At 50.8% G+C, this 25,599-nt stretch overlaps 2 protein-coding genes across 3 annotated transcripts in view; one reads left to right on the top strand and one right to left on the bottom strand.

The window, feature by feature from the left end:
• Nucleotides 1–18,977, top strand: part of Lrsam1 (leucine rich repeat and sterile alpha motif containing 1) — a 38,189-nt gene extending 19,212 nt beyond the window's left edge. The window contains exons 15-25 of one of the 2 annotated variants that reach the window (XM_051185227.1): nt 675–745; nt 2,427–2,526; nt 3,931–4,018; nt 8,570–8,644; nt 9,927–10,007; nt 11,241–11,336; nt 13,156–13,254; nt 14,283–14,414; nt 15,394–15,475; nt 16,011–16,156; nt 17,370–18,977. In XM_051185227.1, the coding sequence (XP_051041184.1) occupies nt 675–745; nt 2,427–2,526; nt 3,931–4,018; nt 8,570–8,644; nt 9,927–10,007; nt 11,241–11,336; nt 13,156–13,254; nt 14,283–14,414; nt 15,394–15,475; nt 16,011–16,156; nt 17,370–17,495 (1,096 nt within the window). In that variant the 3' untranslated portion in view covers nt 17,496–18,977. The remainder of the gene's footprint in view (nt 1–674; nt 746–2,426; nt 2,527–3,930; nt 4,019–8,569; nt 8,645–9,926; nt 10,008–11,240; nt 11,337–13,155; nt 13,255–14,282; nt 14,415–15,393; nt 15,476–16,010; nt 16,157–17,369) is intronic. The other variant, XM_051185228.1, reaches the window with a different exon arrangement.
• Nucleotides 18,978–19,750: 773 nt separating this feature from the next.
• Niban2 (niban apoptosis regulator 2) overlaps nt 19,751–25,599 on the bottom strand; it is a 46,176-nt gene continuing 40,327 nt past the window's right edge. The window contains exons 6-14 of the mRNA XM_051185226.1: nt 25,225–25,340; nt 24,670–24,774; nt 24,407–24,569; nt 22,968–23,155; nt 22,103–22,258; nt 21,633–21,749; nt 21,344–21,451; nt 21,145–21,256; nt 19,751–20,827 (exon numbers count right to left, since the gene is read on the bottom strand). Coding sequence (XP_051041183.1) covers nt 20,235–20,827; nt 21,145–21,256; nt 21,344–21,451; nt 21,633–21,749; nt 22,103–22,258; nt 22,968–23,155; nt 24,407–24,569; nt 24,670–24,774; nt 25,225–25,340 — 1,658 coding nt within the window. The 3' untranslated portion in view covers nt 19,751–20,234. The remainder of the gene's footprint in view (nt 20,828–21,144; nt 21,257–21,343; nt 21,452–21,632; nt 21,750–22,102; nt 22,259–22,967; nt 23,156–24,406; nt 24,570–24,669; nt 24,775–25,224; nt 25,341–25,599) is intronic.

The raw sequence follows: 25,599 nt of genomic DNA, 5'->3' as shown, positions 1-25,599 counted from the left end.
CATTTGTTCATAATACTGTCTCCTAATGTTGGTGGCCTAAAGCATGGGAAATAAGATTCATTGGACTCAGTGTAGGTTAAGTGAGGTTTATTCGGGGAGAATTCACTTACACATGAAACAGATGACCGCCACGGGTTCCCGCTCCACGGATGCCACCCTGCCACCTAGATGCTCTCCTCAACCCGACAGGAAGCAAGAGTGTGTGAGCTGGAGTCCAGGACCCATCATGTCCACACCTTTGACCATGCCCATTTGGGCATGGTCAGTGCATCAGGTGCAGATGGGGTGGATATCTCACTATAATTCCCCTTTTAGTTAAAGAAAAGATTTAGGCTTGATACAAAACTATATACAAAGATAGCAAATGCCAAGTATGCTCTAGGAGAAGGAAAAGTAAAAACATACACACTTAAGACCTATTGCCAGTGAAGCAACAAGAGCAAATGGCAAGAACTACAGTGCCCACTGTCCTAAAGAATAATCATCTTCTATACATGTCTTTAAAGCCAAGGCTCAAGGTTAATAGCCTCAGGGGATGTGTGTGATGCTGTGGGCATGCAACACAAATTGGCATATCAGGGCAGGCTTCCTGGAGGAGGTAGTGTTTATCTGGTAAGATTCTTGTTGGAATGAATGGGTGGGTTTTGGGTTTATGCTTTTTTGTTTCTTTCTAGAATAAGAATGGAACAGTTGATGTCCATAACACAGGAGGAGACAGAGAACCTGAGGCAACGTGAGATCGCCTGTGAGTTGTAGGGTGGGGAAGGTGGGGGTTTCTGTGGACAGTGCTTGTGGGTAGACCATTCCTCTCAGTCTCAGGTGGAGGGTACTGAGTCCACCGTGAGGAAGGGCGGCCAAGTCTGTCGTGGATCTCAGGCCTTGGAGTCAGGCAAGCTTGGATTCTGAGTCTCAAGTTTCCTGTCTATAAAATAGGGGAAATCACAGTTACCTACCTACCACACTGATGGGGTCATTCCCAAGCATGTCACAAACCTGACTGCTCCGGCTTCTGCCACTGAGAGCCGGGGTCAGCCTCACCAGGCCCTGAGCTCCACATGATCTGTACCAATGAGACCAGATCCAGACCATGCAGAGAACTTGCAGCCACGGGCTGGGGAAGGCCGCAGAGGCACTGCCTTTCCTTAGTTAAAGAGGAGATTGGCTGTCCCCATCTTTGAGGCCTTTGTCATGGAGGGGCTTTCTGTGTGCCAGACTCACATGCTCACCACACCTACAGAGGGATCAGCTCACTGACAGCTCTGTTAAAGGTCACTGTCACCATTTGGACCCAGGGCCTAGCACACGCTAGGCAAGCACACCACCACTGAGCCACACACAGCCCCTTAAGACTTTTATAACTTAGGAAAAAAATTCAACAAGGGAACTGTTGAGCTGGCTCTGTGGTTAAGAGCACAGGCTGGTCTTCCAGAGGACCTGGGTTCTAATTCCAGCACTTCATGGCAGCCACTCCAGCCCCAGGGGATCCAGTGCCCTCTGCTGGCCTCCACAGTCACTGCATGCACATGGTGCACAGGTCACCTATGCAGAACACATATTTTTTGTTTTTATATCCGAAATGTGTTTATTGGGACGGTTCCCACTCAGCTTGAATCAGGTGCTATTCAGTGCTGCTTCCTCCTGAAGGAACATCCTGCTGTCAGCCGCGCTTTTCCACCTGAGGGCTGACAGGGCCGTGGAGCATCCAACACAGGAGACTACCGTTTGTGCCTGGCTGTAGACCATGGTGATTTTATAGCATCCTGGGTACTTCACACCATAAAGTGGGAACTGGGGCTCTGCACCAGGCGCTTTTTCTTGTGCTCCCTCTTTTCCTCTTCTGGAGAGGGATGAAGGAGATCTTTGCGAGAGGCATGTACTCATAGGGAACTTGTCACCCCACCCCCACCCCCACCCCCCCACCCTCCGAAAGGCACATTTTTTTTTTTTTAAGTTTTAAAGAATTCAACAAAAAATAACAAAGGCAGGCTTTCTCTGTGTAGTCCTGGCTGACCTGGGACTTGCTTTATCATTCAGGCTGGCCTCGAGCTCAATAGATCTACCTGCCTCTGCCTCCCTCAACTGCTGGGACTAAAGGCATGTGCCACCAGCACCCAGCAGCATAGTTGCAGTTTTTTGTTTGTTTGTTTGTTTGTTTGTTTGTTTTGTTCTTGTTTTTTGATTTTTGTTTTTTAAGGCTATGTCTGGTGCTCATTTGCAATCACAGAACTCAGAGTCCTGGTACAGGAGGAATGAGGGTTCAAGGCCAGTGTGGGCTAGTTAGCAATACTGTCAAGGAAGGAAAGGGGAAGGGACTTTTTAAGAATGGCCACCCAGCAGTAAGCAGGTGAGCCCTCTAGGCTTGTCTTACCCAGGGAACCCTGAGAGCAGCCACCTTTTCTCAGCAGCTCACGGCCTTCTCTCCACAGCCGCCATGCAGCAGATGCTGACTGAGAGCTGTAAGAGCCGGCTCATCCAGATGGCCTACGAGTCTCAGAGGCAGAGCCTGGTCCAGCAGGCCTGTTCCAGGTAAGGTAAGGAAGAGCGTGTGTTCCCAGGTAAGGGCTCTGAGGGGGTCAGCTGGGGGTCCAAGACTGGACTCCCTAGGCCATCCCAGTGTTGGCAGTGCTATGCTGTCAGGACACAGATGGCCAACCTCTGAGTTTTCCTGTGTAGACTCAAGGCAGGGATAAAGTGAGGGCAACCATCTACCTCTGTGTGCCACGTGCTGGTCAGTCTATGGAACTATTATTCCTCCCCCCTGCACAACAGAGCTGAGGGTCACAACAAAACAAAACAAATTCAAATCTTTGCCGGGCATGGTGGCACATGCTGGTACTAGCACTTGTTGAGTAGAGGCAGGAAGGTCGGGAATGCAAGGGTTAACTACATAGTGAATTCAGCACCCACTTGAGCTGCATGTCTCAGCACAAACACACACACACACACACACACACACACACACACACACACACACACACACACACACGGCTAGAGAGATGGCTCAGCTGTTAAAGCACTGACTGCTCTTGTAGAAGACCAGAGTTCAGTTTGCAAAACCCACATGATGGCTCCAGTTCTAAGGGACCTGATGCTGTCCTCCAGTCTCTGTGAGCACTGCACACATGTGATGCACTTACATATATGCAGGCAAAATACCCATAAACATCAAAGTAAACCTTTTTTTAAAACACCAAAAAAATTTTAAAGTTAATGTAAAAGGTGTTGTTCTTTTGATGCAACTAATGCCTAAGAAACACAAACACGAGACTCAGCGCCCACGTGGAGAGGGGAGAGAAAGAGGGGGTAGCTGGTGGCCAACCGAAAGCAGGAGAGAGAGAGAGAGAGGAAACAGAGAGGGACCAGAAAGGCAGAGAGAGAGAGAAGCACTTGGCGAGCTTGCTTTAAAAGAGGCTTGCGCATGCGTAACTGAGTCCTCTGACTGCCAGGTAAAGCTGGTGTAGAGATGACATGGCCATGAGCGTCCGCCCATCCTTGGGGCGGGGGTCAGCTGGCTGCTAGTTCCTAACAAAAGGAACTCAATCAAAGCTAACATCTTGATACTTGGGCATCCTGAGGTTTCAGGTTCTGTGCCAGTTACCAGCCTTATTGTAGGGTTGAACACAGAGTACACCCAGTGTGGAAATGATAGAAGGAACATTCCAGAAACTGCGTGGCTCTTCAGGGCATCAAAAGGTGGTGGGGCAGGAGCCAGGCATCCACTTCAGGGGGATGTCGTGAAAGAGATCCAGTGGGGGGCCTGAGTGATTCTCTGCCAACTTGGAGCTGTACCACCCTCCCTGATGTCTGTGAAAGTGCACATGTCCTGTCAGTAGTGTGGAGTGATTGTTTATCTCGTCTCCTCCAAGGTACCCAGCACACAGTAGGTGCTCAGGAAGTACTCAATGAGTGACTGTGCTGTTTTTCTGGCAGCATGGCTGAAATGGACCAGCGGTTCCAGCAGATTCTGTCATGGCAGCAGATGGATCAGAGCAAAGCCATCAGCCACATCCTTCAGGAGGTGAGCCCTTGCCCGGGGCCTGACTACAACCTCCTGTAGGACTCAGGGACCTTGTGACCTCGGACACATGGGAGCCTGAGCCTCCAGGCAGAGCCCTCTGGTCACTGACTCTAGAGAAGCACCCCTCCCCCTCCCTCCCAGGGGACACTCATCCCACCCTGATAGGGAGCTCAGCCTAAGGATTTTGTGCAGAGGTAACTGGTCCTGCTCAGGAAGCTGGGGCAGGGCCTCTGTCTCTGCTTCTGAATGCACACTGTTGCTCTCACCCTCTGCCTTTATCTGAGGGTCAGAAGATGCCAGGCAGAGCCTGAAATGGATCAAGCAAGGGCCCCGCTGTGATCCTTTAGCCTTTTCCCTGGAGCGGCCCGGATTCTTCCTTCCCTGTGTGTGTCACAGCCTTTTCCTTTGTATTTGTATTGTCTCAGTCATCTCTTCCACTTCCCTTCCTAACTCTTTCCAAACTAGTATGTATGATTTACTGTCTGTGGGGCTTGTCTGCTGGGAGCCCTGTTTCTCAGGGAGGGCACCTGCCTCTGGTTAAGGAGAGGCTGAGGGTCAGGGTAGACTTGGCACCCGTCACAAGCAGAGCCTCATCTGTGAAATGGGCAACAGAAGCAGGCATGCCATCATCTGTTGTAGGAGTGCAATGTTTGGGGCTGTATGTGTGGCTCAGTAGGTAGAGATTCACTAGCATTTCCAAAGACCAAGGTTCCACACCAGCACTTCAGGAAGCCGAGTGATGGCATACATCTGTCATCCTGTTATGTGGGAGGTGAGTACAGGAGGATCAGAAGTTCAAGATCATCCTAACTACATAGGGAGTTTGAGACCAGCCTGTCATACATGAGACCACCTCACCTGGAAAGTAATAATAAAAGAGTCTGGTGCACCCCTTTAATCCTACTGGGGAGGTAGAGGCAGGCAGATCTCTGAGTTTGGGGCCTGGTGTACATAGTGAGTTCCAGGACAGTCAGGAAGACATAGAAAGGCCCTGTCTCAAAAATTAAATAAGTCAAACAGAAAAAAAGAGAATGAAATTGAGTGCACAGTATGGGACATGGAAAGCCTGGTGCCAACCCTAATTAACATAGGAAACAGTGGGTTTTGTCATGACTGGTACAGGCATGCCAAGTACCTCACTTATGTTCACCCATTACTCTCTTGCTCCCCTCTGTTCACATGTCTTTCATGTGTAAATACACACATATGAACTGAATATACTTAAACCTAGAGTCCACACATAAGAGAAATCTCTGATTTTATCTTTCGCTTACATGGTGACCTCCAGTTCCATCTCTTCCTGCAGAAAGCAGTTTCCTTCTTTTTGACTTGATAAGACACCACTGTATGTCTGTGCATGTGTATGTGCATGCGTGCGTGCGTATATACATGTATGCCACAATGTCTTTGCCCAGTGACCAACCTGTTGGTGTACATGCAGGCTGATTCCATAACTTTGGTTCGGTTTAACACTGGAGTTTCTTTGTTGATTTTGTTGTTGTGTTTGTTCAGATGGTCTCTCTGTTGATAAGAGAGAGTACTGAAGTCACCCGTTACTCTTTCATCTGTTTCTTTATGTACAATATTATCTTATGAAATGAAGTGGACCATGTTTGGTGCATGTTAACTTAAAATTGATGACTAATTTTGGCTTGAAGTCTACTTTGTTAGTTATGACCATAACTGCTTGTGCTTGGCTTCCATTTCTCCTGGTTGGAATACTGGGTTCCGTCCCTTCAGTCCTGTCTTTGCTGAGAAGGTGTGTTCCTTACAGATAACAGTAGCTTTTTTGATCTTTAATTGGAGGTTAAGGTCCATTTACATTTAGTTACAGTTGATGAGGCTTGCTGACTTGGGTGACTTTATCTGTAGTTTTCCTGGTTGGTTTGGATTTCATTTGTTTCCTTTTCCCCTCTCATGTGAGGGGTTGCTTGTTTGTTGTGACTCTCTCCTGGGTCGATTTCCTTCATCTGTCCCTCTCAGAGAACTTACTCTTTCCAGGATCTCATGACTGTATTTTACTTCTTTCTTTCTTCTTAAAGATCTATTTATTTTATTTTATGTGTGAGTGTTTTGCCTGCATGTGTGCCAAGTGTCAGCTATGCCCTTGGAAACTAAGGTGTTGGATTCCTGAAACCGGAGTTACAAATGTTGCTGGTCAATGTGTGGTCGCTCTGGGTCCTCCGCAGGAACGGCCAATGCTCTTAAACTCTGAGCTATCTCTCCAGCCCAAGGAGGGTTTACTTAACCATATGCTTTGCTAGCTTTGTAGTCCTGAATTGCTTTAGTTTCTCTGTCTTGGAATTTCATGTTTTGCTGGCTTTTAGGATTTCTAAAAATCTGGAGCCATCCTCAGTTGACCATTGTTAAGTAAGCTGATGTTTTTTAATTGCAGCTTTTAAATGAGTATTACTGCATCTATTTAATTGGGGAAGGGGACAGTGACCTGCCACAGGGGTCAGAGGACAGTTTGTGTGGGTTGGTTCTCTGCTTCTACCATATGGGTCCTCAGCTTGTGAGGGTCATAGCAAACACCTCTTCTTCCTGAGCCGTCTTACCTGCCCTCTTTAAGATTTTAATTCTGTATCTTTGTTTTGTAGTCTTAACAGTTTAACAGAATGTTATGGGAAGGTTATTTTCTGGTCATTTGGGGGCTGAGTACCTCCTATTCTTGAGTATTCCCCTAGATTGAGGATTTTTCAATTATAATTTTTTTTAATGTATTTGGGAACAGAACCTGGGTCCTCTGGAAGGGCAGCCAGTGCGCTGTACCATCTCTCCAGCCAAGGTGTCATTTGTCAACTACTTCACTCCAGGTTTGGGATTCAGCTGTAGTCTCACTGAATGGGTCTTGTGTGCACTTACTTCCCATCTCCACTCCTGCCCATGGTTCTTAAGTTTGCTTAGTTATCATAACACAGAATTTTTGAGTTTGTGGTCATACAATTATTTTAGGGAGTATATGTATATTATTTATTTGTACACATGTGCTTAGAGGGGTATGTGTGTATTGACTTATTGAAATTTCCAATTCAAACATTTGTTGTTTCTCATTTTTTTCAAAGTCTCTTTTTTTATGATTTATTTATTTATTTATTTATGTGCATTGGTGTTCTTCCTGCATGTATGTCTATGTGAGAGTGTTGGGTCTTTTGGAAATGGAGTTATAGAGAAGGAGGAATTGTCTCAGGTCTAAAGCAAACCCTATGTGAGCTGCCATGTGGGTGCTGGGAATTGAACCCAAGTCCTTTGGAAGAGGAGCTGGTGCTCTTAACTGCTGCCCCATCTCTCCAGCTCCCCAAATCTCTATTTCCTTGCTAAATTCTTCATCCATGTCAGTATCAGTTTCATCCAGACCCCAGAATGACTTCCTCACTTCACCCATTTAATTTTCTCTGAAGTCATTAGTCTTCTTTACAGTTAGACGTTTGAATTCTTTGTCTGGCATTTCAACCATTTCAGTATCTTTGAATTGTGTTACTGGGAAGTGATGATCCTTGGAAGCTGTCATGTTGCCTTGAATTTCATGTTTCTTATGTGTCTGCCTGGTGACATGCACATCTGTTGGAATGGGTATCAGTTCTGATTGAATTTTGGCATCTTCTTAGTAAGATGTATGTATGTATGTATGTATGTATGTGCATATATATATATATATATATATATGTAATTTGTGTATATTGGTGTTTTGCTCACATGTATGTCTATGTGAGGGTGTCATTTTCTCTGGAACAGGAGTCACACAGTTGTGAGCTGTCATGTGGATGCTGGGAATTGAACCCAGATCCTCTGGGAGAGTAGTCAGTGAGTGCTCTTAACCTCTGAGTCATCTCTCCAACCCAAGCAGACATCTCTTAAGGACTCAATCTTGAGTACTATTAAAAAAGGAAAGAGAGGGAAAAAATAGCAACCAATGGTAGATAAGGTGTGGCTGTACCCTTTCCCTATTGAGGATCCAGGACTGGAGTCACACCTGCATCCACATTTTTATGGTAAAGCTTTCTGTTCCTCTGCATTTAGGGCTGTCCTTCTGTCCTGTGATCTCTGGTGTTCTCCTCCTTCATAATACCACCGTTACCCTGACCCTTCTCAGTGGAGTCATACAAATGCAGATTCAGATCTGCCCTTTGCCCCCAGAACCTTTAGTAGTAACAGCTTTTTTTTTTTTTTTTTTTCTTAATGAATTAAGATAAAAAATTACTTCTCAGCTGGGCGGTGGTGGCGCTCTCAGGATGCTGACGTAGGGAGATCTCTGAGTTCTTGGACTGCCAGGGCCACACAGAGAAACCCTGTCTGGAAAAACACAAAAAGAAAAAAGTTACTTCTCCATCTAGGTGTGGTAACCTATGCTTATAATTCCACCACTCAGGAGGTTGAGGCAGGATTCAAAACCAGTATCAGTTACATAGACCCTGCATTAAAAGGAAAAACAGAGCAGAGTTATCTTTCTGTTCAAGGTGTTTTAGGCAGGTGTTGCTCCCTGTAGCTGGTGTATACTCTTGGAAGAGCCAGGGAGCGCAGCCTCGATGGTCTGTGTGTGGTCTTTTGCAGAGTGTCATGCAGAAGGCTGCATTCGAGGCTCTCCAGGTGAAGAAAGACCTGGCACATCGGCAGATCAGGAACCAGGTGAGTGTGGCCGGGTCACAGTCCTGCTCCCACATGCAGACCTAGCAGTCATTAAGTCCCATGACTGGCCAGCTCACATAAGACCCCCACTTAGGAGACCTTCTTTTCCCCAGCAGCTAATAATGAGGCTGTTGGCTTGTGCCTTGAACAGCACTGGAGATGGTCTCCTCCCAGAGCCTGCTGGGCAAATACAGTGCGTGTTTCTTCCATGGTACATGGGCTAGAGAAAGGGCAACCCTAACATGACCCTTTGGGAAACTGACCAGCTCAGGGTCCAGTGTTCCCATCAGCTTAAAGTGACTGGACAGTGGCTGCCCTCTTAAGTGGGCAGCCAGGTCATAAGATCTGCCGAGGAAGAACCCTGGCCTGGCAGGAGGAAGCCACCCTCCCATCTAGTCTCCACTATTGACCTTGGCCTTGGGTAGGACCCCTGCTGGATCTTGTGGGGCTGGGGCCAGAGGTGCTGCAAGCTGTCGAGCTATGGGAACACACATGGCTTTGTGTTCACATACTGAATCTCACATCTTTGCATGGTCTTTTTCTTTCTTTTCTTGTTTGACCAAAACCAACTTTTTTTTTTTTAATCTCCCTCTTTAATTTCAATCCCACATTGCCAGACATGAAGCTCATTCCTCTGACCGGGGTTGGTGGGGTCAGGAACTCAGGTTGGAAGAGGCCACAGGGCCATTGGCTGGCAGAGTTTAGAGAAGTCACTGGCTTATTAATGGCCCTGTTCCACTTCAGACCCCCGAGCAGGGATATCCCAGGGAAAGGTTCTCTTACTCACCTGCTCTCTGTCGGTTTCCTGGCCCTTGTAATGAAGGCAGTAATACACCCCAACGGCCAGAATACTACAGAAAACGTACAGCTGCAGCCCAGGCAGCACACAGCTCATTAGCCAGTCACTTTTGCTAGCTTCTGGCCCCCTTGACGGCTCCCAGGAAGAAGCATGATGATCCTGCAGTCCACAGATAAAGGACCCGTGATGACCAGGAAGGAAGCCCCTCTCCTTCTCACAGACCTTCAGCCAGTGCCCACTCTGAGATGGGCCCTGTGCTGGGCTCCTGGTCAGTGACATTGACCAAAACATGTCCAGAGCCATGGAGTGGCAGCTTGTTTCCACTCCCTTTAGTGAGGTCCCAAGACCCACAAGTCCCTCTCTGTCCAGCCAGGGCTACCCAGCCTCCTGACAAGGTTTCTGAGTTCATGCTTGACCAGGCAGCAGTACATAAGGGAACAGTGGTGATTGTGAATCAATGCCCCTGTCTCGTCTTCTGTTTAGATTAGGCTAATAGAAACTGAGTTACTGCAGCTGACACAGCTGGAATTAAAGAGGAAGTCCCTGGACACAGAGACGCTTCAGGTATGTGAGGCTCCCAGCCAGACAACAACTGTCACCCAACCCCAGAACAGCTGCTCCTCAGGCTCAGGAATGGGCTTCCCCAAAACACAGAGGGCAGGTCCAGCCCCAGTAGAGCCAATGTGGTCCAGGATCAAAGGTAGCTTTGTGCTGGTTAAGAGGGTCAGAGGAAGGAGGGCTTCATTGCCAGGCCTCATGGGCACCATCACCATCTCTGCATTCCCTTCTCCGGGCTGGTGGCTGTGTGGTCAGGTGGACTTCAGGTGGGCTGTGATATTCTCTGTTGGGGGAGTTATGGTATCCCAAGAGAATGTGAGCAGAAGCTGGCTGTGGTTCTGGCCTGGTTGTCCTGCTCACAGACCCCAGAAGGCAGCTTGGATTGGCACATAAAAGTCTGGACTGGACACTGGTACTGGCTGTGGCTCACATACAGCCTGGCCATGCAGCCTTGGCACATGGAAAAGGGGTACACTTCTCCCTTCCCTGAACTTCAGTCTCCCCAGGCGTGCACAGGGACAAGGTAGGATGGCATGTAAACACATACCCATGCCAGGCTTCCAAGTAGTTTCCATCTGTCACTGTCACTGTCTGTGCCCAGAAGAGTCTAAGTTGACCCATAACCTTCCAGTACTGAGAGTACCACTGCCCCCTAGGTCTACCCAGATTGTTAGGTGGTCTTAGACATGCCATTGTCCCCACTGTGTCATCAGCCCATCAGAGAGGTTCTTGGTGAGCCTCTGATGGTTTTCTCAGACGAGGAACTGGGCTGCACAGAGAAACTGCCACTGCTGTTTGTCTATGCCCATTTGATCACAGGGCTCTCACGGTTGGGACCTCCATGGGGTTTCCAAGAACAGGAAGATAAGTTGTGGCCACAAACACACGACAGTTGGCATGTGTCTCCCTGTGGGGCAGCCTCCACTTTGTCTGTATATGGTGCTTCCTCATTGTTGGGTTCCATATCAACCCTTCTTGCCATTTACTCCCATCCATAAGCTGTGGTCAATCAAGACCCTCGGCTTGTCATTCCTTTTATTTGGCATTTCTCACCGTCCATTGTCATCATCACTAGGGTCCCATGCCTGGCCTGAAGCCCACAAAGAAGGGAGTTGAGGGCTTGGGAGGAAGTGGGTGGCATGCAAGAACAGAGGTGCCTGTGGACTCTGTCCTTCAACTTGGCCTAGATAGGCATTCGTCAGAGCCCACAGTGGCCTCAGGTCTGGTCCTGTGTTACAGGAGATGGTCTCAGAGCAGCGCTGGGCACTCAGCAACCTGCTCCAGCAACTACTCAAAGAAAAGAAGCAGCGAGAAGAAGAACTCCATGACATCCTGGTATGCTCTTGGGCTCCCTGAGCGTGATTGCGTCACTCAGGTGTGTGTCCCTCGAGTGTGCTGGCTGTGGTGCTTTTGAAACACTTGTTATTCCAGTAGTAGGTGCTCGCTCATCGAAGAGGAACTTAAGGTACCAAAGGAAAGTGTCATTTGGCAACTTTTGGTTTGTTGTGTGCTTGGTTTGTTTTAGTTCCTTATGTGTTGTCATAGGGAGTTTGCTTTCTGTCAGAACCCAGGTTATAGTCTATCCCTGTGGGGACTCAGTGGCAGAGTTAGAGACAGCTGTCATGCACACCCAGGGTCGAGAGCAGGAGGAATGGACTTCTGTGCACAGTGCTATCTGTGTCCTCAAGATTTAAGGGCAGGGCTGAGTATTCTCTTCAGGACAGGGCTCACCCTGCTGACAGCAGACCACTGCTTTCAGCAGGAGTGGCCCAGTCCTTCCATGTGACTCACGACTGAGGCCCACTTAGAGACATCACTCCAGACCATTTGGTTCCTACACACTGAGAACCAAGGCTAGGCCCACCAGCCAGGGCTGAAAAGGTGGAATCGCTCCTATCTTGTGAGTGTCCCAAATGTCCATCATAGACCAGTCGAGAAGAGCAAGACCGGCTCCTACAGAACACACAACCCATCTGAAGTGACCCGTGCCCCAGGATGCCTCACTAGTGTGTGAGTGGTGTCCTACCCTCAACAGGTCCTGTCTGAGGGAGAGAGCACTAGATTACAGACAGTCAGGGACACAAAGGGAAATGTTGCCTGGCATAGTGCTGCAGAGTGGAGGGAGATCATGAGTTCCATACGTTCCCAGACAAGCCTGGGACAGCAAGACCCTATTGCAGAAGAATACCATAAGAGAAAAGAGGAAAAAAGGCAGTGAGATGCTCAACGGGGTCAGAGCACTTGCTGCCAAGTCTGATGACCTGAGTTCTAACAGGACACACATGGTAGAAGGAGAGAACCAACTCCCATAAGTTGTCCGCTGACCTGTGTGTGTGTGTGTGTGTGTGTGTGTGTGTGTGTGTGTGTGTGTGTGTATGTGTGTGTGTGTGATATGTGAGGGTGGGGAGGTGCAGGCACAATGAATTAATGTGACATACAAATTTAATAAAGAAAAGTGGGGTTTTTGGCCCTCTCAGGAGGGACCATCAAGGACAGGCTGATGCCGAACAGCTAGGAGATAACCTTCGCAGCATCTGTCCAGAGTGCACAGTCTTGAGCAACACAGACCTGTCCAGATCTGGCCCTGTGACCCTGGGCCAGATACAGATTCCTCACTGGGAATTAGACTCTGTTACAGAGTTGGAAGAAAAGTGTGGCTCTCGGCTAGCTCCCACCCAGAACAGCCCATTGTAAACCTTTCCCAAGTGGCAGAGCAAAGACCTCACTCATTGGTGTCAGCCTAGTCCAGCCCTTGACTTTGCCCTTCTTCTGAAGACCTGTAGCCACCTGCTTAGCATCAAGATCAGGCCTGTTCCTGGAGACAGAGATGGCTGCACAAGACTTTGTTGTCCCACAAACAGACCAAAACGGGTCCCTCTCAGAGCTAGTAGCAGAGTGTGGGACCTAGTGTGGGAGGCCAGGAGCGGCTCCCCTTGCCACCTGCGTGGCGTTAGGCAGCCCATTGCCCTTCCCACACGCATTCCCTGCAGCTGTTGAGCACAGCTGTGCTCTCTCTCTTTGGCCTGTGGCTTAAAGCAGGGACAGCAGGTGGATGGATGGAAAACCATGCACACTCGGAGGAGCATAGTTGGAGACATCATGGTTCCAAAGTCTGTGTTTCCTGACTAATGGTGCTGACTTCTATTCTTGGCAGGTGGAATTAGAAGCCAAGAGCGAAACCAAGCAGGAAAATTACTGGCTTATTCAGTACCAACGGCTTTTGAACCAGAAGCCTTTGTCCTTGAAGCTGCAGGTAAGGACCTTGGTACTCACCTGGCCCAGGAACTAGAGGGCCCTTTCCAGAGGCGCCTCAGCCCAGCCCCACTGGGGACCACTGCACTGGCGAGTCCATCACGCCAGCTCCTGCAAGGAAGTGAGCATTCACTCCGATAAGAGAGGAAGAAAGACATTGGTCATTGTGGGCATGAACACACCTGGGAGCTGTGCAGGTGGCCAGGGCAGATGTGGTCTCACTCTCTTCCTTTGTGCACACACAGTTTTTATTTTGATTTTGAGACAAGGTCTCCCTATGTAGCCCTGGCTGACCTGGAGCTCACAGAGATCTTCCTGCCTCTGCCTAACATGTAATTTTTTCTAAATGTTTAGTTTGTAGGGGAGCTTGTTTTGTGTGTGTTTGTTTTATTTTGTTTTGAGGCAAGGTCTTATTGTGTATCACTGCCTATCCTGGAACTTGTTACGTAGATAAGGCTGGCCTTGAACTCACAAAGATCTACATGTCTCTGCCTCCCAAGTGCCGGGGTTAAAGGCATGTGTCAACAAATCCAGCCTAGATTTGCTTTTTTATTTATATGTATACCTGTGAGAGTTTATGTACACCATGTGCGTGCAGGTGCCCTGGAGGCCAGGGGGTGTCAGAGCCCTGAAACTGGAGTTACAGGTGGTGTGGGTGCTGGGAATCAAACCTGGTAGCTCGCTCAACCACTGTAACTTGCTTTTCTCTCAGAAATACTGATGGGCGGCTCCTCCTCCATGCTCACTCCCTCCCCCGTTGTTCTCAGTTGCCCAGATAGTGCCCGGTATGTGTCCTGGTTTCTTTAGCTAGCTCTCTTTAGCCAGCTCCCTCCTGGCCGATGTTTAAATGGCTTACTATTTCAAGTGTAGAACAGCAGTGAACTCCCTTGTGGTGGATCTCTGTACTTAAACACATCTTCCTCTGGGGAAAAGCCCAAGGACACACTATTTGTCCCATCTGGAAACCAGTGGGATCATCTCTCCCTTCCACTCTGACACCCTTGCCTTCCCCATGGGGCCGCCCTGCAGGAAGAAGGCATGGAGCGCCAGCTGGTGACCCTGCTGGTGGAGCTGTCTGCTGAGCACTACCTGCCCATCTTCGCCCACCACCGCATCTCATTGGACATGCTGAGCCGAATGAGCCCTGGAGACCTGGCTAAGGTGGGCAACCCTTGTCTTGAGGGAAGTCAGAAAAAGACTGCCCAGACCTGGACTCAATCTGGCCAAGAGTCGGTGTATATTTTGTTCAGTTTTGGTGAGGCAAGATCTGTCCAGATCAGATGACTCTGGGCCCCCTGTATGTCATGGCGGAACCTATGCCCCGCCCACACTCACATGTGTGCTCAGCCTGTCATCCAGCTAAGAAAGGGAGGAGTGTGGAACCCTCACTTTGGAGCTTCACCTGTGGGGCCAGCACTAGTGCTGGGGAGGTTGAGAGCCAGCCTCAGCCTGTGCCATGGTGTCGAATGCATAGCTGTAGCACCTCTGGAGCCCCAGTTAGATCCTTACCCCAAGCTGAGCTTCTCTTCAAAGTGAAATAACCCTGATGTTCGCCAGCCCCTCCCTGGGACCCGCACATGCCTGGCACCCGGTGTCTCACACACCAACCATGAGCCTGGAACTTGCCCGTGAGTGGTCTGGTCCCAGAGTCCCTGCTGTCATCCACTCTGCCTCACCTAGGACAGATGCAGGCACAGGTGCAGAAGGGCTCTATGACACCGTAGGGTTCTGGGCCATGTGCTGGGGCTCTGGGTGTGGGGCTTCGTGGCTCAGGCCTTGCTGCCTCTCAGCAGCTTAGCTTCAGTCTGTCCTCACTTCCCCATGTGCAGTGACAGGGGGATCAGGGTCCAGGGGAGCTTTGGTGCAGGTGACACTGGGCAGTCCCTGTCCCCTGAAGCATTCAGTAAAAATCATGTCACAGGTGTCCTCAGCCACTCTGAGTGTTGCACCCGGGCCTGAGGCAGCCCTCACACAGCTGTGGTGAGCCTCATGCCCAAGGCCCAGGCTGCCCCGTTTGCATTGAAGGTGCCAGAGGTGGGGGGTGAGGCAGTCCTGTGGACGTCTGTCTTAAAGGAGGAGGGTCCGCTCCCCCTCGGACTTGCCCTCAGCTCTTGCTCTGCTCTTCTCTGTTCTGCCACAGGTGGGTGTCTCAGAAGCAGGCCTGCAACATGATATCCTACGGAGAGCCCGGAACCTCCTGGATGTGGCCAGGGTTCAACCAGGTGCTGACCTTAGGTTCTTTCTAGGGCTGTTGAGAGGCCCAGGTGTATGTGGGCTGTGGCTGGCAGCCTAGGGGCTACTGGCTCCAGGGCAGACATCTGGGCACAGAAGGGGCTTTGCCTGGAAGAGGACTGTGGAATAGCCTTAGGGTGTTCTCATGTCACCTCATGGACTCATTCTGTTTCCTGGGGAACCTGGTAAAGAAAGGTTCAACCACTAGCCAAGGGCACCTATCCTGCAGTTCCACCACTAGATGGCAATATGGCCCCAGGCAAGTGTCTCTGAGGCACAAGTTTCTGAGCCCTGAAGGTCCACAGAGTGTGCTGGGCAGAGTTCACTCCCATCTCACAGATGGAGACATGGGAATGAATGAGGCTCAAAAAGACAGAGCCTCTCCCCTGCTCTTGGATTGGAGGCACCCCCTCCTTTGCCCCTCAGATCACTCACATTGGGTGCACGCAAGCCAGGAGACCACCTAGGGATTGGAGTCATCTGGGCATGGCTCCCTGCCTTAGCCTGTCCCTCTGATTTCCTCAGAGTTGAAACCATCCAAGGATGAGATCCTTGGTGACCTGGAGCCCCCTGCAACCCCTCGGGAACATCCCGAGTCAGTGAGACCATCTGCTCCCCCAGCAGAACTAGACATGCCAACCTCAGAGTGTGTTGTGTGCCTGGAACGTGAGGTAAGTCTACAGAGATGACACAGAACCCAAAACACAGGACACAAAAATGACCCATATCCTATGATCCAGATATGAGAATACTAACCTCAGTTTTTAGAGGTCTTTACCCCCAGAAGAAGAATCTTTCCCTCAGCTTATTAACTATATTAGGGAAAATTTCCCCCGTCATGACTCACCAAGAACATGATTTTCCCTGCCAAGTCTTTAAAATTGTTGCAAAATTAACACTGCAAAAAAACAAACATACCAATCCTTAAAGCACAGGTCTCTCTCATCCACCAAGGGAGGGATCAGACTTAAGACAGGAGCTAGCATAGTAGTGCACACCTGTGATCCTAGCTTGTGAGAGGGTAGAGACAGCAGGGTGTCCACAAGTCTGAGAGCTTTGTAGCAAACCCTGTCTCAGGAAACCAAAAAAAAGGGCAAGAAGAGATGACTCACACTTGCTCTTCCAGAGGACCCAAGTTTGGTTCCTTGCATTCACGATAGGTGACTTATAACTCTAGGAAACCCAACATCCTCTTCTGCCCTCCATGAGTAGCTACACACACTTGTCCCACACATATAAATAAGGTGGCCATGGTGGCAGTTGGGTAGCTCTCTGACTTTCAGAAAACTCTGGATGCTGTGTGGTGGAGAGCAGGGGTGTTAGAACTCTACCAAGGCCCTGTCCTCAGGCTCTGGAAATGTCCCCCAAGTTCTTGATATGCTAAATGACTTTGAAGAGTTGGAGACTTCTTGGGACATATGCATACCATGGGGTCATGCTAAAGCAGAGTCTAGGCACACATGCAAGGCTAGTGACCTGTAAGGTTGAAGTCATTTTAGACAACAGGCATCAGAATCTGGCAGGTACACACACACACACACACACACACACACACACACACACACAGAGAGAGAGAGAGAGAGAGAGGAGAGAGAGAGAGAGGGAGAGAGAGAGAGAGAGAGAAACAGGCTGAGAGCAAAGTGGTGGGTGGTATACGCCTAGTATCTCAGCACTTGGGAAATGGAGATGGTAGGCCTCTTTTGGCCTAGCATGCAGTAGGGCAAAGGGCTGTTGGACTGTGATATATATGTGCTCTTGCAGTCCATAATGAAACAGGCACAAAACTGCCAACAGGCCTGACTAGGTTTCCACACACAGGGCTATGCTCCTAGGGCTGGGATGTGGTCATTAGCCCTGCTGCTAATGCTAACACTGCTAATGCAGGCCCAGATGGTCTTCCTCGCCTGTGGCCATGTCTGCTGCTGCCAGCAGTGTTGCCAGCCACTACGAACCTGCCCACTGTGCCGCCAGGAGATCTCCCAGTGCCTCCGGATCTACCACAGCAGCTGAATGCTCAGCCACCTGCCAGCGCTGGCCCTTGCTTGACACCATCTCCACCACTGCTGGGCTCCCACGCACATATGTTCCCCAGACTAGGGCAAGGCTGCCATGGCCTTTGGCCACCACCTTGAGCTCTAGGCAGGCAGGTGGGGTTCCTGCTCTATGATACAGCTATTCTGGACAGTGAACAGGAGATGGGACATATCTGCTGGTGATGGAGCTTGTGGCATAGGGACAGGGTCCAGGATTTGGAGGTGGCCATGCTACCAGCACGACTCAGGAATCCATGTTACTAGGCAACCCTTAGCACCACATCCTTCTGGAGGTGACCATATCTGTGGAGTGTACCAGCCATCCTGGCCTAAGGTGAGGCAATGTCCCTGGGAAGGGGTGGGTTGTGCAGAACCATTCCCCAGCCCTCTTCTGCTGCTTTCTCAATACACGCCCTCCCATATCTGCATCCTCAGCCCACACAGGCTGGCTGATTCAACACAGGAACACTAATAAATCTGAGTTCCTCCTGGAGTAAACCATGGGTCCTTGGGAGGGATGGAAGTGGGCTGGGTCCTAGGAGAAAGCAGCTTCTATGGGGAAAGAGGCCAGAGCTGAGGCACCTGGGCCAAAGGGAGAGTTAGGCAATACCCTCTTCAACAAAGGGCAAGGGCAGCAGAGCCAGGGTCGGCCTCGTTATGCTCATGTAATGGGTTATGTTCCCTGCAGTGATATTAACTGTGAGGTGGGCAGTCCGCCCCATGTGACATGACATGTGGCCTGTAGCATGTACTCAACAAATACCACTTAATGAGCTCTGGAACTAGCATGACCATTGACACCTAGTGCAGGCTGGAGCCCACCCTCATGACAGGAACTCTGGAACTGATCCCAGTCACCTGAAAGCCTCTCCCTTCTCTATGAGCCTCAGTTTCTCCCTCTAAAATAGGGCATTATAAAAACAGGTTAGAGTCAGGTGGTGGTACACGCCTTAATCCCAGCAGAGACAGGCAGATCTCTGAGTTCAAAGCCAGCCTGGTCTACACAGTAAGTTCCAGGACAGCCAGGGCTACAGAGAAACCCAGCCTTTAAAAAAAAAAAAAAAGGAGCGAGAACTCAGAAAGCTATTGGCATTTCAAAGTTTGGATTCCCACACTCACATAAAAGACCAGCCATGATGGCACATGCATACAATCACAGTACAGAGGAAGCTATAGCAGTTCCCAGGGCTCACCGGACATCCAGGCTATCCTAATTGGTGAGTTCCAGGCTAATGAGAGACCTTGTCTCAAAACACAAGATGGAGTGACACCTAAGAGTCTTTGGCTTCCACGCCCACATGTAAGTTCACACCTGCACACACAGGGACCTAGTAGCTCATATGAGTCCAAGAAAGCTGAGGTGAATGAGGTCCTAGACACCCTAGGCCCAGGCCTCTTAGACCCCACCAGGACATAAGCTGAGCTTTAAATAAAGCATTTATTCATGAGCAGAAGCTTACACAGTTGCATAGATTCTTTATACCTTATCTGGAAAGGCGATGGAAACCCCCAAGGCACTAGAGAGCATCGGAAGAAATTAGTTACACGATTGAGTAGGGCTGGAGAACCCACATCCTATGGGTCTTAGGCCCATACTTGGAGAGCATGTCTGTTGGACAAAGAACATGGCTGGGAGGAGACCATCTCCTGGGGGCCTTAAAGAGGCAGTGTCTCCTTACTTTCCTCAACCTCCCAGTCTGGGGAGGCCCAAGGTGAGTGTCATGTATCAGAGTCATCTTGCTTGCTGTGACCCTTATGACTAAGAAAAGACAAACCCAAATGGCTCACAAGGACAAAGGACGAGGGGTCTGGAATCGTCAGGGTTAGAGTGGGACTCAGAGGCTAAGTGTGGTCTTCAACAGTATCTCAGAAAGCGGTGGTCCTCAATGCCCCTCAGGAGCCCCTCCAGCTTCCTGGCAGGTAGTGAGTACCTTAGAAGAGCTAGGGAATGACCACCCACATCCAAGCTCTGCCATTGAGCAGTTGTGAGCCCAAAGTGGGTGTGAGGAGCCAGGCAGATGGACTCAGATACTCCAGCTTCCAGCTACCTTCTTCACTTTGCCATCCTGGCCTCAACTGGACACTCCAAGCTCCCAACCCCCGCCTGCCCCCAAGATACTTCCCCTGCACACACTATCACATTCTGGGTCTTTCTGTCCATCACAGACCCCCTGCACCACTCCCCTGTAAGACCCCCAAGGCCCACCCTCCCACAGCAGCAGCCAGCAAAGTGAAGCCAGCGGCACTCCAAGTCTATCTAGTCTTGGGCTTGCAGAAGGGACAGGACAGAGTGTGCCCTACCTCTTCCGTACCACCTTGGTGTCAAGGAACCCCAGAGTGAGATTACAGAGCTTACCACTTCCTAGACTTGAGTATCAGCACCAGTGCTTTGACCCACCTCCATCCAAAGACGAGAACAACCATGAGGGAAACATGACAGCATGAGGGCAGGAAGGACAGGCTCACCAGCCCCTTGCACAAAAAGGAAGCCCTCAAAGTCAGACCCAGCATCGGAGACTAGCCCACAGAAAACGGGGCAGTAACAGATATACTGAACCCCATAAAGTGACTTGGGTAAGACAGACCCTGGAGATGCCACACTGCTCCAGCCACCTCCCCCACAAGGCACAGGCTGGGGTACCCCTCCCCAGAGATCAGCCTACAGTGCCCAAGGAGAAGTGGTCCAGCGCAGCGTCCAGAAGCCCGGAGGCGACGCCTAAAACTCTGTCTGCACTCCTGCGCTGTCCTCAGTGGTGGTGTGGATGGGGGGACGGCTACCAGGACTGGACACCTGCTCCCCAGTCTCTTGATCACTGGGCTTAGGGGTCTCAATGTCCACAGCCTTTCCAGGTGGGAGATGCCCAAGGGGTGAGGCTGGCGGTGAGGAGGCTTCGAGGATTGCCATGGGCTGGGAGCTCTCCTGGACAGGGGCCCCATTGAGAAGGGGGCTGGCTGGTGGAGGACTCTCAGCCTGCAGATCCTGGGCCAGCAGGCCTCGGAGCTCAGTGACACTGTCCGGGGATGCAGGTGAAGGCGGTTCGGAGCCAGCCTCAAAAGGCAGCCCTGACTCCTCATCCTGGACCACGGACACCACCTGCTTGGCACGCCTGCGCTTTTCAGTGAGTGTGGCTGCTTCAGAGGGACTGGGGCTGCCACCACTGTCACTGCCATCGCCACTGTCACCATACTGTTCACCCCAGTCAATGGGTGCACCCTCGGCCAGCAGGTGTAGGTTGGGGTCACTGTTATGCAGAACTATGCTGTCCCGGTAGAGGTTATGTTTGCGCTGCACTGCGGCCTCCTTCACAGCTGAGAAACCACAGGGAGAGGGAATACTCTTAGCACAGGGACCATCACAGCGAACCACCTGGGCCCTGCCTCACCCCAGACCTCCCTGCTGCAAAGCTGTAACTCAAGCCCAGAGCCCATGACCCTACTGGCCCTACATGACCCTCAAGCAGGCACCATGACCCTACTGGCCACTCTCAGCAAAGCCAGGAACCAGAGAGGAAACCAGGCACAGCGAAGCCAGCGACCCAACCCTGCCTCCCCTTGGAGGCGTGGGCCTCTCTATGCCCTTGAGCTAATGCCACCTAAGCCTCCCCAGGCTGGCCCTGCCCGCTCACCCTGCATGATGTCCTTCATGACAGTCTGCAGCACCACCTCCTCATACGTGTTCTCCACCAAGATGAACCTGGCGAAGTCCTCAAAGATCAGTTCCTGGAAGCGTGGCAGCTCCTGCCAGGGTAGCAGGTACAGATGGGTCAGAGGCTTTACCTACCCCTCTGGCCAGACCCTGAAGGGCTAGGGCAGGCTGGGACTCACCGACTTGCAGGTGGGGGCCAGTTTTTTGAGCAGGAAGGGGATGGTGATCTGCAACAGTGCCTCCCGGAAGAATCTCTTGCGCACAGAACTACTGTCATAGTCATATTTCTACAGGAAGGACACGGGGGACCCTGGGTCAGGGGCTCCCCTAGCTGGAGGAAGGGTCTAACCCAAGCCCAGAGCACTCGCATGCACCTAAACACGGGGTGCTGCCTGGGGATGGTGGCTAGATAGTCAGCTCTGGGTTCAGCAGGCCATGCAGATTCCAGCCCAATAGAATCAGCCTTACCTTCAGCACCCGCTCCAGAATCCTCTGGATGGACTTGCACAGCTCCTCCTTGGTGGGCCCCTTCCCCAGCTCTTGGTGCAAGAGGGTTTCAAAGGTGTACACAGCATTGTCCATTTGCTGCAAGGCATACAGCAAGACTTGGCAGACCTTCCCAGGGTGACCAGAGCCCCTTCCTGCACCCTTGGCCAATGTCCCCACCCCAAAGCTGCCATGGAGCAATTGGGGATGGTCTGTGGGTTGTATGCTCACTGAGTGTCTAGGTACAGGTGTCTGCCTGAGGGTGCAGAAATCCCAGGAAGGGACTAGGCTGTAAGGACAACTTCCAGGGATGAAAGGGTAGGTCCTAAAGAGGTCTACCAAGTAGCCAGTAGCAGGAGGCAAGGTGTTCGGAGAGGCATGGGAAGGGCTTCCCTCCTCTCGTGGCGATGGGTGCCATGGGAAGCTAGTAGGGTGCGGGCTGGTGGGCACACCTCTCTCATGTGGATCTGGGCTCGCTGCTTGAACACAGATGTGCTAGACACGTCAAAGCGCTGCTGCAGCCCATCAAGCCGCAGCGGTTCCATCTTCTCATAACAGCTCTGCATCTTCAGGGGGTGGTAGGCCAGCTGGGACAGCTTCTCCATGTACTGCAGGGGGCAGAGCCACACGGGTGACTACAGGGCTCCACACACCCACACCTTGCCTGGGCCTGGCACCAGCTACCCAGGGAGGGCCCAGGAGAGGAGAGAGGAGAATCTGAAGCACCACAGTGATGAGGGGAGGGGCCAGCCCATGCTCTCCCCTCTGGACACTGGTAACCTTGGGCAAACACCACTTTCTCTGAGCATCACTGTCTTCAGGTCCCAAATCAGCAGACATCTCTTCAGGATTCCTAAGGCCCTCTGGGTTCCCAAATTCTGGTTATTACTGCCTGGAACTCCAAAACTTGAAGTCTAAGGAGGAGGCTAAAGTTCAGGACAGAGTCCAGACACAGGCAGCCAATGAAGGATATTCACCCTGAGAGCTAGGTCAAAAGGGCCATTAAGAAAGAAGCATGGCTTCAGTATGGATGTGTGACTTGTTACTAAGGCAGCTCATACCCTAAGCTTACCTTCCCTATCTCCTTCCTTCATTCCCTCACTGTCAATCCCTTTATGCTTTTGCAACCATCTTGCTTCATAATGGCTGATGGTGAAGGGTAAAATTACCCACTTCAGCCGCCAAACCCCTGTTGGACTGAACAGCTTTGCCCTGTGTCTCTGGTCTCAGTAGATGCTGAGAAAGGGCAGCTCACTATGAGACACACAGCTGATGCTCTGGGGGGGGGGGGGCACCAAACCCAGGCCCACATCTCACCTCACCCAGCTTGTCAATGCCACCCTCGTTGATCACATTCAGATTCATGTCTGTGACTTCTTTGAAGAAAACATCCCGCACCTCAGTGAAGCCCTGGCTGGTGGGTACCATCAGGGCCTCCAGGATGGATGGGATGTAGGGCTGGACGTGGTTCCTCACACACACCTCCGCCTTGGGGAGGATGAAGGCTGTATGAAGAGGGAGAGGATTTTGATGGCGGGTGGTACCTGGGACACAATCTACCCCATCCCAGCATCCCAGCCTATGCATAGTCATTCCATCCTGGATGCTAGAGAAGCTGCTATGTTATAGGTGCTGGTGACATGAACTACCTCACTGACCTCAGAGAGGAATCAATAAAAACAACAAATCAAAGAAGGGAACCAAAAACTGGGTGCAGTGGCTTATGTGTACCATGCTAGCACCCAGTATGAATTAGTTAAGGTCATCCTCTGCCACACATTTGAAGCTACAACTTTAAGGCCAGCCTGGGCTGTGTCCCACAAAAAGAAAGGAAGGAAGAAAAGAATTTGCAACACAGGTGCCTCCGTGGGTCCAGGCAGCTTCAAGCACGACTCCACCACCAGTAATTAGAACATTGGAAGCACAGCATTTTTACTCAAGTGGTAATACTTACTGAACACAATAAATGTCAACTCTCAGTCAACTCCCACTAAACTCCCATGACTGCAGCTGGTTCACAATCCCCACAGAAAGCCACTGCCTGCTGGTACTGTGTGTCAAAGGAACACGAAGTGGATGATGAAGGGAACATATGCAATCCAGGGAAGTTAAGCATTTCCAAGGTGACATGATGGTCCACCAGATGACATGTCACCAGACCTGAGTTGGCTGAGGATAAACAAGAGGCCTGAACCTCAAAGACAAAAATCTCCACTTTCAAAATCTGATCTAGAGTCAAAAAAGCTTGTCATCCAAGGAACTCGGGAGGCTGAGGCAGGATTATAAATTCAAGCCTCACCTGGGTAGCTTACACTTTGTCTCAGTTTTAAAAAAAAAAAAAAAAAAAAAAAAGAGGCTGAAGCTGCAGCTCAAGGACAGAGTGCTTATCCAGCATGGATGAAGCCCTAGGTTCAATTCCCAGCACCTCCAGAATCAAATCTGAAGAAACAAAATTTATAATGAGCAGTGGTGGTGCATGCCTTTCATCCCAAGACTCAGGAGGCAGAGACAGATGGCTCTCTGAGTTTGAGGCCAGCCTGGTCTACAGAATGAGTTCCAGTATAGCCAGAGCTAAACAGAGAAAACCTGTCTCAAAAAAACAAAAAGAGTAGAAAAGCAAGAAGTCAAAAAAAAAAAAAAAGCCCACAACTTAAGAGAAGAGTTAGCAGGAGATTTCTCAGCGGAACTACAGGCCTGTGATGGACCACGCTGCAGAGAAGCTGGCCTGGTCCTGAGAGGCATGTGCAAACACCTACCCCGGATCTTGCTAGCCAGATGCTCCTTGGAGGTAATGATCTGGTCCATGTCAGTGCGAATGACCGCCTCCATGGCTGGCCGGGACAACTGCAGCTTCAACAGTACCTCCTCAAAGTGCACCTTGGCCTGCTCAAACACCAACCGATACACAGCATCGGAGATCTGTGAGTACAACAGAGACGTCAGTGCCAGGGCCAAGCGCAGCCAGCCAGCCATTCCCCCTCAACACCCTCGTCCCTGCAAAGGCACCCCATGCCCACACCTGGATCCACTGTCGCTGCCGCTCCTGTGGCTTTCCCTTCAGCCGTGGGCCAAGCTCTACCTTCAGTGCTGGGCCCAGCTCCTCCATCACCAGGTTGCTTAGGATCTAGGATCAAGAAGTGGGAGTCAGGGCTGGTGCCTGCCCACCTGGTTTGCTTCTCTGTGATTCCAGTCACTCAAGGCCCCTCCCCTGGGTCTCCTCCACACCTCTGCTGAGCTAGCTCCCAAGCACACCCTACAGGTAACAGACTTATCTGCCTGGGCACCTAACAGCAGCCCTGAATTCAGGCCTCTGCATGTCTCCCACGACTCGGCTGCACATGCAAACATGTCTGCAGAGTCAGCAGTGTCTCCTTTGCGGCAGAGCTCCTGGGGATGGGGGCTATGACCTTCTTATTCACAGTTGCTCTGCTCCCCACCCCCAGCACCCAGGGACACCATCGACAGATGTGTAGTTCTCACCCAAATCTGATCTTGCCATCTCTCCCCAAACCTGTTGCTCCCCAGAACCCTGCCCCTGGTACCAGCCTTACGCAATGGGCCCTTCTGCCCTCACCTGCACCTCGTTCCCACACAGCATCTCCCAGGTGCCATACTGCTCCTTCGACTGGCGGTACATGCGGATGGCATCAGTGAATGCAGGGCCCTCCACCTTGGAGTTCTCAGGGATCCCTGCCCGGGACAGAGAAAATGGAGATGGGAGGTCAGCAAACGATCTTCTATAAGACCTTCTTCCAGCCAGAGCATGCACTCACTCCATCTAGGGCACATACAGCAGGAAGAGCAGCTGTGACACACCCTGCAGCAGCCTGGCAACCCTGTGCCCTCACTCCCGACCCAGCAGTCATTAACCCTACATCACAGAAAAGCAACCTCAAGTAAAGAATGGCCAAGCTAGGCCTGGCAAAGTCACCCCTCCCATAGACTGCAC

The sequence above is a fragment of the Phodopus roborovskii genome, unplaced genomic scaffold (genome assembly GCF_943737965.1).
Source record: "Phodopus roborovskii unplaced genomic scaffold, PHOROB, whole genome shotgun sequence".
In the NCBI taxonomy this organism is placed as follows: Eukaryota; Metazoa; Chordata; class Mammalia; order Rodentia; family Cricetidae; genus Phodopus; species Phodopus roborovskii.
Note: the sequence above shows the minus strand (reverse complement) of the source record. Positions and strands in the feature narration are given on the sequence as shown.